We start from the raw sequence: 13,603 nt of genomic DNA on the forward strand, positions 1-13,603 counted from the left end.
GGAATGTGGGAGGAAACCGGAGCACCCGGAGGAAACTCACACTGACACGGGGAGAATGTGCAAACTCCAGACAGTGACCCAAGGCTGGAATTGAACCTAGGTCCCTGGCGCTGTGAGGCAGCAGTGCTAACCACTGTGCCACCCTCAGATTGATTCCTTTACCTAACAAGAATCAAAGGAATGTGGAATTCAAAACACAAACCAATCAACTGTGATTTTAATAAATGGCGGACGGAGCAGGCTCGAGGGGCTGAATGGCCTACGGCAGCTCTTATTTGGTATGTTCTAGTCTCTCTCGTGGTTGCAGGGTGACCGGGACTGGGAACTGAATATACAGGGTTATCAGGCATTTAGGAAGGATAGACAGGTAGAAAAAGGAGGTGGGGTAGCTTTGTTAATAAAGGATAATATCAGGACGGTAGTGAGAGACGACATAGGCTCCAAGGAGCAAAACGTGGAATCGTTGTGGGTGGAGATAAGGAATAGTAGGGGGAGAAAGACACTGGTAGGCGTGGTCTATAGGCCCCCAAATAATAACTTAGAGGTGGGGAGGGCTATAAACAAGCAAATAATGGATGCGTGCAAAAGTGGAACGGCAATTATCATGGGGGATTTTAACCTACATATTGATTGGTCGACTCAAATTGGACGTGGAGGGCTTGAGGAAGAGTTCTTGGAATGCTGTCGGGATTGTTTCATTGAACAGTATGTTACAGAACCTACGCGAGAGCGAGCTATCTTGGATCTGGTTCTGTGCAATGAGACAGGTAGGATTAAGGATCTTCTTGTGAAGGATCCTCTTGGGATGAGTGATCATAACATGGTGGAATTTCTGATACAGATGGAGGGTGAGAAAGTAGGGTCCCAAACCAGTGTCCTCTGCTTGAACAGAGGGGAGTACGATAGGATGAGGGTGGAATTGGCTAATGTAGACTGGGCGAGCAGACTGGTAGGTAGGACAGCTGAGGAACAGTGGAGGATTTTTAAGGAGATTTTTTAAAGTACTCAGCAAACATATATTCCGGTGATAAAGAAGGACTGTAAGAAAAAGGATAACCGGACGTGGATAACGAAGGAAATAAAGGAGAGTATTAAAATAAAATCAGATGCGTACAGAGTGGCCAAAAATAGTGGAGAATTAGTGGATTGGGAAAGCTTTAAAGAAAAACAAAGAACGACTAAGAAAGCGATTAAGAAAGGAAAGATAGATTATGAAACTAAACTAGCTCAAAATATAAAAAATGATAGTAAAAGTTTTTACAAGTATATAGAACATAGAACATAGAAAGCCACAGCACAAACAGGCCCTTCGGCCCACAAGTTGCGCCGATCACATCCCCACCTCTAGGCCTATCTATAGCCCTCAATCCCATTAAATCCCATGTACTCATCCAGAAGTCTCTTAAAAGACCCCAACGAGTTTGCCTCCACCACCACCGACGTCAGCCGATTCCACTCACCCACCACCCTCTGAGTGAAAAACTTACCCCTGACATCCCCCCTGTACCTACCCCCCAGCACCTTAAACCTGTGTCCTCTCGTAGCAACCATTTCAGCCCTTGGAAATAGCCTCTGAGAGTCCACCCTATCCAGACCCCTCAACATCTTGTAAACCTCTATCAGGTCACCTCTCATCCTTCGTCTCTCCAGGGAGAAGAGACCAAGCTCCCTCAACCTATCCTCATAAGGCATGCCCCCCAATCCAGGCAACATCCTTGTAAATCTCCTCTGCACCCTTTCAATGGCTTCAACATCTTTCCTGTAATGAGGTGACCAGAACTGCGCGCAGTACTCCAAGTGGGGTCTAACCAGGGTCCTATAAAGCTGCAGCATTATCTCCCGACTCCTAAACTCAATCCCTCGATTAATGAAGGCTAGTACGCCATACGCCTTCTTGACCGCATCCTCCACCTGCGAGGCCGATTTAAGAGTCCTATGGACCCGGACCCCAAGGTCCTTCTGATCCTCTACACTGCTAAGAATGGTACCCTTCATTTTATACTGCTGCTCCATCCCATTGGATCTGCCAAAATGGATCACTACACACTTATCCGGGTTGAAGTCCATCTGCCACTTCTCCGCCCAGTCTTGCATTCTATCTATGTCTCGCTGCAACTTCTGACATCCCTCCAAACTATCCACAACACCACCTACCTTGGTGTCGTCAGCAAACTTACCAACCCATCCCTCCACTTCCTCATCCAGGTCATTTATGAAAATGACAAACAGCAAGGGTCCCAGAACAGATCCCTGGGGCACTCCACTGGTCACTGACCTCCATGCAGAGAAAGACCCCTCCACAGCCACTCTCTGCCTTCTGCAGGCAAGCCAGTTCTGGATCCACAAGGCAACAGCCCCTTGGATCCCATGCCCTCTCACTTTCTCAAGAAGTCTTGCATGGGGGACCTTATCGAACGCTTTGCTGAAGTCCATATAGACCACATCCACCGCTCTTCCTTCGTCAATGTGCTTGGTCACATTTTCAAAGAACTCAACCAGGCTCGTAAGGCACGACCTGCCCCTGACAAAGCCGTGCTGACTACTTTTGATCATAATAAACTTCTCTAGATGATCAAAAAGGAATAGAGTGGCTAGAGTGAATGTTGGACCCTTGGAAGATGAGAGGGGGGATTTAATAGTGGAAAACGAGGAAATGGCTGAGACGTTAAATAAGTTCTTTGTGTCGGTCTTCACGGTGGAAGACACAAATAGTTTGCCGAATATTAGAGATCGAGAGTTGGTGGGAGGGGAGGTCCTTAATACAATTACTGTTACTAAGGAGGTGGTGCTTGGTAGACTAATAGGACTGAAGGTAGACAAGTCCCCGGGCCCGGATGGAATGCATCCCAGGGTACTGAAAGAAATGGCTGAGGTAATAGCAGATACGTTAGTGGTTATTTATCAAAATTCGCTGGACTCTGGGGTAGTGCCGGCTGACTGGAAAACAGCTACTGTTACGCCGCTGTTTAAAAAAGGAAGTAGACAAAAGGCGGGTAACTACAGGCCGGTTATCTTAACGTCCTTAGTTGGGAAGATGCGAGAGTCCATTATTAAAGAAGAAATAACAGAGCACCTGAATAAGAATGGTTCGATCAAGCAGACGCAGCATGGATTCATGAAGGGAAAGTTATTTGACGAATCTACTGGACTTTTATGAAGATGTCACTAGTGCGGTTGACAGAGGGAAACCGGTGGATGTGGTGTTTTTAGATTTCCAGAAGGCGTTCAATAAGGTGCCTCACAAAAGGTTGCTGCAGACGATTGGGGTACACGGAGTTAGGGGTAAAGTGTTGGCGTGGATTGGGGATTGGCTATCTAACAGGAAGCAGAGAGTTGGGATAAATGGGTGCTTTTCTGGTTGGCAGTTGGTGACCAGTGGCGTGCCGCAGGGATCGGTGCTGGGGCCTCAATTGTTTACCATTTACATAGATGATCTGGAGGAGGGGACTGAATCTAGGGTATTCAAGTTTGCTGATGACACGAAGGTGAGTGGGAAAGCGAATTGCGTGGAGGACGCGGAAAGTCTGCAGAGAGATTTGGATAGGCTGAGCGAGTGGGCGAGGATCTGGCAGATGGAATATAACGTTAGCAAATGTGAGGTTATCCACTTTGGAAGAAATAATAGTAAATTGGAATATTATTTAAATGGAGAAAAATTACATCGTGCGACTGTGCAGAGGGACCTGGGGGTCCTTGTGCACGAATCGCAAAAACTCAGTCTGCAGGTGCAGCAGGTGATCAAGAAGGCGAATGGAATGTTGGCCTTTATCGCGAGGGGGATAGAATATAAAAGCAGGGAGGTCTTGCTGCAACTGTACAAGGCACTGGTGAGGCCGCAACTGGAGTACTGTGTGCAGTTTTGGTCCCCTTATTTGCGAAAGGATATATTGGCCTTGGAGGGAGTGCAGAGAAGGTTCACCAGGTTGATAGCGGAGATGAGGGGTGTAGCTTATGAGGAGAGATTAAACAGATTGGGTCTGTACTCGTTGGAGTTTAGAAGGATGAGGGGTGATCTTATAGAGACATATAAGGTAATGAAGGGGCTGGATAGGGTAGAGGTGGAGAGATTCTTTCCACTTAGAAGGGAAACCAGAACTAGAGGGCACAGCCTCAAAATAAGGGGGGGCCGGTTCAGAACAGAGTTGAGGGGGAACTTCTTCTCTCAGAGGGTAGTGAATCTCTGGAATTCTCTGCCCATTGAAGTGGTGGAGGCTTCCTCGTTGAATATGTTTAAATCACGGGTAGATAGTTTTCTGATCGATAAGGGAATTAGGGGATATGGGGAGCAGGCGGGTAAGTGGAACTGATTCGCTTCAGATCAGCCATGATCTTGTTGAATGGCGGGGCAGGCTCGAAGGGCCAGATGGCCTACTCCTGCTCCTATTTCTTATGTTCTTATGTTCTTATGTTCTCTCACAAGGGGAAACACCTCCCAGCATCGACCCTATAAAGTTCCCTCAGGATCACCTCTCAATCTTCTGAACTCTGACACAGGTCCAACCTAGATAAGCCCTTAATCCCAGAAATCGGTTGATTCATGTACCAGAAATGGAGGCCGCATTCAGGCAGCTGGGGTTCAGTGCTGGTGAGGAAATTCTATCGTCAACTGTTTCGAGGAGGAAGTATCAGTGTAAACCTGTCACTAGAGTCATTTTAACATTGACTGATTTAATTGGTCGATTTTCACTGTGACCAATATCTTTCACATCAATTGAACGGAAAAGAGACGACCGAATTCACCAAAATGTGTTAATTCATCGGAATATTCATGCAAGTATTAACACGCGAGTACCTGCATCAACATAGGTCTGATCGTGTAAACTTGTATGTACAATTCGGAGGAGCTCCAGGACTTTGACCCAGTGACAGTGACGGAATGGCGATATATTTCCAAGTCAGGCTGGTGACTGACTTGGAGGGGAACTTGCAGGTGGTGGTGTTCCCAGGTATCTGCTGCCCTTGTCTTTCTAGGTGGTAGAGTTTGTGGGTTTGGAAGTTGCTCCTAAGGAGCCTTGGTGAGTTCCTGCAGTGCATCTTGTGGATGGTACACACAGCAGCTACTGTTTGTCAGTGGGGGTGGGGGGGAGGGAGTGGATGTTTGTGGAAGGGGGAGCAATCAAGCAGGCTGCTTTGTCCTGGATGTGTCGAGCTTCTTGAGTGTTTTTGGAGCTGCACCCATCCAGGCGAGTGGGGAATATTCCCCCATCACACTCCTGATTTGTGCCTTGTAGATGGTGGACAGGCTTTGGGGAATCAGGAGGTGAGTTACTCTCCACAGGATTCCCAGCCTCTGACCTGCTCTGGTAGTCACAATATTTATATGGTTGGGTCCAGTTCAGTTACTGGTCAATGGTAACCCCCGGGATGTTACGATTGGAAGATGTGTTACTACGTGCGAACTACATTGACATGATGATGTTTGTGCTTACCATCATGTTTGATTATCACTGCGAGATAATCTCTGGAGTAGGAGCTGATGTACATGAGGACACTCGGTGGCTGCGATGTTTTGAAACTGAAGACAATCTCCTCACTGGTCGAGTTAAAATCACGATTCACTGGAACCATCATATTTGCGAAGGCGCTTGCTGCTGCTGTAAATGGCGACTGGAAACCATAACGAATGTAGGTTCCGGGTTCAAAATATCCACCAATAACTGGGAACAAAGAGATCACAATCAGGGTGAACCGCAGTGATCTTCACAGCATTAACTATTTGATTCATTCATGGGTGGGTGGCACAGTGGTTAGCACTGCTGCCTCACAGCGCCAGGGAGCCGGGTTCGATTCCCGGCTTGGGTCACTGTCTGTGCGGAGTCTGCACATTCTCCCCGTGTCTGCATGGGTTTCCTCCGGGTGCTCCGGTTTCCTCCCAGTCTGAAAGACATGCTGGTCAGGTGCATTGACCCAAACAGATGCCAGAGTGTGGCGACACGGGGAATTTCACAGTAACTTCATTGCAGTGTTAATTGTGACTAATAAATAAACTTTAAAAACAAAGTGTGGCCGGGCCAGCGTTTATTGTCCATCCCCAGTTGCCCTTGAGCTGAGAGTCTCGCTCAGCTATTTCAAAGGGCAGTTGAGAGTCAACCACATTGCTGCGGCTGTGGAGTCACGTGTCGGCCAGACCGGGTAAGGACGGCAGATTTCCTTCCCTAAAGGACATTAGTGAAGCAGATGGGTTTTTACAACAATCAACAAGGATCTCATGGTCATCTTTAGACTTTTAATTCCAGATTTTTATTGAATTCAAATTTTACCCTCTGCGGTGGTGGGATATGAACCCAGTTCCCCAGAGCATTACTCTGGGTCTCGGTGACAAAACCACTCATCACCTTTACAATTGATCAAGGGTGAAGGGATATATCCCGGACAGGTGGAACTTTACACTGGATTTTCCCAGAGCTTCGCCAATCGGATCACTGCTTGAAATCTAAGTGTCGTAGAGTTTTTTATTTGAGCAGACTTGCAATCCAGCAAGGTCCTAATGGTTAATGAAAAATCTCAGCACTACTTTAATGGCCTTTGTCAAGTACAAATGCCTCTAATGTATCCAAGCAGCACAGGGGTTAGCACTGCTGCCTCACAGCGCCAGCGACCTGGGTTCAATTCCTGGCTTGGGTCACCATCTGTGCAGAGTCTCCCCTTTGGGTTTCCTCCGGATATTCCGGTTTCCTCCCATAGTCCAAAGATGTGAAGGTTAGGTGGATTGACCATGCTAAATGCACAAGGTTACAGGGATAGGGTGGAAGGGGTGGGCTTTCAAAGATATGCTTTCAAAGAGTTGGTGCAGACTTGTTGGGCCGAATGGCCTCTTTCTGCACTATTGGTGTTTTATGGACCAAGCAGGAAAAGATAGAAAAGGAGGAAGTCAAAGAGGATGTTTCAAATGTTTCAGGAAGGATTTTGAGGATGGAAAAAATGTCTCATACAACCAGTCCCTTTGTAATCAGTCCCTCCACCCCTCCCCCCCCATGCACACACACACATACACGATTCAAAACACACACCCCCCACCCACACGCCAGGTGAAGATGTGGTCGCTGCCGGGGCAATTGGATCGACCCTTCTCCTCGTTTTCCATTTTCAGATAGTTCTTCACTCAGGCTCGGTGAATCTGTAGCTCTCCCAATTTGGCATCTCCAGACACCAGTGACCTGCGCTTCCCACTGGCGATGGTCGATGTTGCAGAGACTTCTTCAGGGAGCCTGTGAAATGTTTGTGTGCACCGCAGGTGACTGTTGTCCACCTGGGAAGTGTGATCATCCAATGCAGTTAGCTTTGCAGGAATGCTGCCTCGACGCTGATGTTTCCAGGACTTCAATGTTTGTGATGCGGTCCTGCCAGTGGATCTGGAAGATACCGAGGGGGCAGCGCTGATGGAACCTTCCAGAAAGTGTACCTCGGGACAGGTACAGGACAAGAACAAAGAACAGTACAGCACAGGATCAGGCTGTAGGCTCTCCAAGCCTGTGCCAATCATGATGCCCTAACTAAACTAAAAAAACCATCTGCCTTTCCCTGGTCCGTATCCCTCAATTCTTTCCCTATTCATGGACCCATCCAGATGCCTCTTAAATGTTGTTAATGTGCCTGCTTCCACCACCTCCTCTGGCAGCGCGTTCCAGGCACCCACCACTCTCTGCGTGAAAATCTTCCCCCGCACATCTCCCTTAAACTTTCCCCCTCTCACCTTGTACCTGTGCCCCCCTTGTAATTGACATCTCCACCCTGGGAAAAAAGCCTCTGTCTGTGCCTCTCAGAATTTTGTAGACCTCTATCTGGTCTCCCCTCAGCCTCTGTCTTTCCAGTAAAAACAATCCTAGTTTATTCAACCTCTCCTCACAGCCAACACCCTCAAGACCAGACAACATCCTGGTGAAGCTTCTTTGCACTCTCTCCAACGCTTCCACGTCCTTCTGCCAGTGTGGTGACCAGAACTGCACACAATACTCCAAATGCGGCCAAACCAAAGTTTTATATAGCTGCCACACGATTTCCCAACTCCTGTATTCAGTGCCCGGCCGATGAAGGCAAGCATTCCATATACCTTTGCAATCACCTTGGCCACCTGTGTTGCCACTTTTAGGGAACTGTGGACCCACACGCCCAGATCCCTCTGTATGTTAATGTTCCGAAGGGTTCTGCCATTTACAGTATAATTCACACCTAAATTTGATTCCCCAAAATGCATCACCTCACATTTGTCCGGATTAAACTCCATCTGCCATTTCTGTGCCCAAGTCTCCAATCTATCTCTATCCTGTTGTATCCTCTGACAATCCCCGGCACTATCAGCAACTCCACCAATCTTCATGTCATCCACAAACTTACTAATCAGACCCCCCACATTTTCCTCCAGATCATTTATATATACTACAAACAACAGAGGTCCCAGCGCTGATCCCTGCGGAACACCACTAGCTACAGATCTCCATTCTGAAAAAGACCCTTCCACCGTTACTGTCTTCTATGACCAAACCAGTTCTGTATCCATCTCGCCAGCCCACCCCGAATCCCGTGTGATTTTAATTTTTGTACCAGTCTGCCATGACCAATGACTCAGCACCATACAGACGAATGAGAAGGACTCTGGCTTTGTACACTCTGAGTTTAGCCTGTGCTCTGAGGTGCTCCACGCCGGTTTGCAGAGTCTGCAAATGTACAGTTTACTTTTGAAAGCCTAATGTCCATTTCCTTGTCCCTGATGGCATCAAACAGAATGAGGGTCCGCAAATAGATAAATTGCCTGACGTCATTCAGCTCATTTCTCTCAATGACAATGCTCGATGGTCGATAATTTCTACAGGCTGATGCAGGGGCGACACGGTGGCACAGTGGTTAACACTGCTGCGTCACAGCGCCAGAGGCTCGGGTTCGATTCCTGGCTTGGGTCACTGGCTGTGCGAAGTCTGCACGTACTCCCCGTGCCTGCGTGGGTTTCCACTGAGTGCTCCGATTTCCTCCCACAGTCTGGAAGATGTGCTGGTTAGGCGCATTGGCCATGCTAAATTCTCTCTCAATATACCCAAACAGCTGCTGGAGTGCGGCGACTAGCGAATTTTTACAGCAACTTCATTGCAGTGTTAATGTAAGCCTACTTGTGACTAATAAATAAATTTTAAACTTTAAGCAGCAGTTCAGTTTTCCTCAAATGATGCAAATGGTTTTCTGTCTGAAGAGTTTTGCTTTCTCAGAGAGACAGGTTGTTACATAGTGTGGTTCTGATTGACAGGTTGTTACACAGTGCGGTTCTGATTGACAGGTTGTTACACAGTGCGGTTCTGATTGACAGGTTGTTACACAGTGTGGTTCTGATTGACAGGTTGTTACACAGTGCGGTTCCAATTGACAGGTTGTTACACAGTGCGGTTCTGATTGACAGGTTGTTACACAGTGCGGTTCTGATTGACAGGTTGTTACACAGTGCGGTTCTGATTGACAGGTTGTTACACAGTGTGGTTCTGATTGACAGGTTGTTACACAGTGCGGTTCTGATTGACAGGTTGTTACACAGTGTGGTTCTGATTGACAGGTTGTTACACAGTGTGGTTCTGATTGACAGGTTGTTACACAGTGCGGTTCTGATTGACAGGTTGTTACACAGTGCGGTTCTGATAGACAGGTTGTTACACAGTGTGGTTCTGATTGACAGGTTGTTACACAGTGCGGTTCTGATTGACAGGTTGTTACACAGTGCGTTTCCAATTGACAGGTTGTTACATAGTGTGGTTCTGATTGACAGGTTGTTACACAGTGCGGTTCTGATTGACAGGTTGTTACACAGTGTGGTTCTGATTGACAGGTTGTTACACAGTGCGGTTCCAATTGACAGGTTGTTACACAGTGTGGTTCTGATTGACAGGTTGTTACACAGTGTGGTTCTGATTGACAGGTTGTTACACAGTGCGGTTCCAATTGACAGGTTGTTACACAGTGTGGTTCTGATTGACAGGTTGTTACACAGTGCGTTTCCAATTGACAGGTTGTTACACAGTGTGGTTCTGATTGACAGGTTGTTACACAGTGCGGTTCTGATTGACAGGTTGTTACACAGTGTGGTTCTGATTGACAGGTTGTTACACAGTGTGGTTCTGATTGACAGGTTGTTACACAGTGCGGTTCTGATTGACAGGTTGTTACACAGTGCGGTTCTGATTGACAGGTTGTTACACAGTGTGGTTCTGATTGACAGGTTGTTACACAGTGCGGTTCTGATTGACAGGTTGTTACACAGTGCGGTTCTGATTGACAGGTTGTTACACAGTGCGTTTCCAATTGACAGGTTGTTACATAGTGTGGTTCTGATTGACAGGTTGTTACACAGTGCGGTTCTGATTGACAGGTTGTTACACAGTGTGGTTCTGATTGACAGGTTGTTACACAGTGCGTTTCCAATTGACAGGTTGTTACACAGTGTGGTTCTGATTGACAGGTTGTTACACAGTGCGGTTCTGATTGACAGGTTGTTACACAGTGTGGTTCTGATTGACAGGTTGTTACACAGTGCGGTTCTGATTGACAGGTTGTTACACAGTGCGGTTCTGATTGACAGGTTGTTACACAGTGTGGTTCTGATTGACAGGTTGTTACACAGTGCGGTTCTGATTGACAGGTTGTTACACAGTGCGGTTCTGATTGACAGGTTGTTACACAGTGCGGTTCTGATTGACAGGTTGTTACACAGTGCGGTTCTGATTGACAGGTTGTTACACAGTGCGGTTCTGATTGACAGGTTGTTACATAGTGTGGTTCTGATTGACAGGTTGTTACACAGTGTGGTTCTGATTGACAGGTTGTTACACAGTGTGGTTCTGATTGACAGGTTGTTACACAGTGCGGTTCTGATTGACAGGTTGTTACACAGTGTGGTTCTGATTGACAGGTTGTTACACAGTGTGGTTGTGATTGACAGGTTGTTACACAGTGCGGTTCTGATTGACAGGTTGTTACACAGTGCGGTTCTGATTGACAGGTTGTTACACAGTGTGGTTGTGATTGACAGGTTGTTACACAGTGCGGTTCTGATTGACAGGTTGTTACACAGTGCGGTTCTGATTGACAGGTTGTTACACAGTGCGGTTCTGATTGACAGGTTGTTACACAGTGCGGTTCTGATTGACAGGTTGTTACATAGTGTGGTTCTGATTGACAGGTTGTTACACAGTGCGGTTCTGATTGACAGGTTGTTACACAGTGCGGTTCTGATTGACAGGTTGTTACATAGTGTGGTTCTGATTGACAGGTTGTTACACAGTGTGGTTCTGATTGACAGGTTGTTACACAGTGTGGTTCTGATTGACAGGTTGTTACACAGTGCGGTTCTGATTGACAGGTTGTTACACAGTGTGGTTCTGATTGACAGGTTGTTACACAGTGTGGTTCTGATTGACAGGTTGTTACACAGTGCGGTTCTGATTGACAGGTTGTTACACAGTGTGGTTCTGATTGACAGGTTGTTACACAGTGCGGTTCTGATTGACAGGTTGTTACACAGTGTGGTTCTGATTGACAGGTTGTTACACAGTGCGGTTCTGATTGACAGGTTGTTACACAGTGTGGTTCTGATTGACAGGTTGTTACACAGTGCGGTTCCGATTGACAGGTTATTACACAGTGTGGTTCCGATTGACAGGTTATTACACAGTGCGGTTCTGATTGACAGGTTGTTACACAGTGTGGTTCTGATTGACAGGTTGTTACACAGTGCGGTTCCAATTGACTGGGCGGCACGGTAGCACAGTGGTTAGCACTGCTGCTTCACAGCTCCAGGGACCTGGGTTTGAATCCCAGCTCGGGTCACTGTCTGTGTGGAGTTTGCACATTCTCCCCATGTCTTGAATTTTTTGAGGAGGTAACTAAGTGTGTTGATGAAGTTGGAGCAGTTGATGTCATATACATGGATTTTAGTAAGGCATTTGATAAGGTCCCCCATGGTAGGCTCATGAAGAAAGTAAGGATGTGTGGGATAGAGGGAAATTTGGCTGATTGGATAGGTAACTGGCTAGCTCATAGAAGACAGAGGGTGGTGGTGGATGGAAATTTTTCAGACTGGAGACCAGTTACCAGCGGCGTGCCACAGGGATCAGTGCTGGATCCTCTGCTATTTGTGATTTTTATAAATGACTTGGAGGAGGGGGCTGAAGGGTGGATCAGTAAATTTGCGGATGACACCAAGATTGGTGGAGTAGTGGATGAGGTGGAGGGGTGTTGTAGGCTGCAAAGAGACATAGATAGGATGCAGAGCTAGGCCGAAAAATGGCAGATGGAGTTTAACCCTGATAAGTGCGAGGTGATTCATTTTGGTAGGACAAACTTGAATGCGGATTACAGGGTCAAAGGTAGGGTTCTGAGGAATGTGGAGGAACAGAGAGATCTTGGGGTTCATATCCACAGATCTCTGAAGGTTGCCACTCAAGTGGATAGAGCTGTGAAGAAGGCCTATAGTGTGTTAGCATTTATTAACAGGGGGTTTGAGTTTAAGAGCCGTGGGCTTATGCTGCATCTGTACAGGACCTTGGTGAGATCACATTTGGAATATTGTGTGCAGTTCTGGTCACCTCACTATAAAAAGGATGTGGAAGCACTGGAAAGAGTGCAGAGGAGATTTACCAGGATGCTGCCTGGTTTGGAGGGTAGGTCTTATGAGGAAAGGTTGAGGGAGCTAGGGCTTTTCTCTTTAGAGCGGAGGAGGTTGAGAGGCGACTTAATAGAGGTTTATAAGATGATGAGGGGGATAGATAGAGTGGACGTTGAGAGATTATTTCCTTGGGTGGATGTAGCTGTTACTAGGGGGCATAACTATAGGGTTCGTGGTGGGAGATATAGGAGGGATGTACGAGGTATGAGGGTATAGTTGGGTGGATTAGCAAATTTGCTGATGACACCAAAGTCGGTGGTGTGGTAGACAGTGAGGAAGGGTGTCGTAGTTTGCAGGAAGACTTAGACAGGTTGCAAAGTTGGGCCGAGAGGTGGCGGATGGAGTTTAATGCGGAGAAGAGTGAGGTAATTCACTTTGGTAGGAATAACAGATGTGTTGAGTATAGGGCTAACGGGAGGACTTTGAATAGTGTGGAGGAGCAGAGGGATCTAGGTGTATGTGTGCATAGATCCCTGAAAGTTGGGAATCAAGTAGATAAGGTTGTTAAGAAGGCATATGGTGTCTTGGCGTTTATTGGTAGGGGGATTGAATTTAGGAGTCGTAGCGTTATGTTGCAACTGTACACAACTCTGGTGCGGCCGCACTTGGAGTACTGTGTGCAGTTCTGGTCCCCACATTACAGGAAGGATGTGGAGGCTTTGGAGAGGGTGCAGAGGAGGTTTACCAGGATGTTGCCTGGTATGGAGGGGAGATCCTATGAGGAGAGGCTGAGGGATTTGGGATTGTTTTCGCTGGAAAGGCGGCGGCTAAGAGGGGATCTTATTGAAACATATAAGATGATTAGAGGTTTAGATAGGGTGGATAGTGATAGCCTTTTTCCTCTGATGGAGAAATCCAGCACGAGGGGGCATGGCTTTAAATTGAGGGGGGGTAGTTATAGAACCGATGTCAGGGGTAGGTTCTTTACCCAGAGGGTGGTGAGGGATTGGAATGCCCTGCCAG

General features: G+C 47.1%; 1 protein-coding gene across 4 annotated transcripts in view; it reads right to left on the bottom strand.

Annotated features, from left to right (window-relative positions):
• Window positions 1-13,603, bottom strand: part of cntnap1 (contactin associated protein 1) — an 80,764-nt gene that overhangs the window by 17,299 nt on the left and 49,862 nt on the right. For all 4 annotated transcript variants that reach the window (XM_078224289.1, XM_078224294.1, XM_078224291.1 and 1 more), the window contains one exon: window positions 5,430-5,657. In XM_078224289.1, the coding sequence (XP_078080415.1) occupies window positions 5,430-5,657 (228 nt within the window). The remainder of the gene's footprint in view (window positions 1-5,429; window positions 5,658-13,603) is intronic.

This window comes from Mustelus asterias, chromosome 11, assembly GCF_964213995.1.
Source record: "Mustelus asterias chromosome 11, sMusAst1.hap1.1, whole genome shotgun sequence".
Classification (NCBI taxonomy): Eukaryota; Metazoa; Chordata; class Chondrichthyes; order Carcharhiniformes; family Triakidae; genus Mustelus; species Mustelus asterias.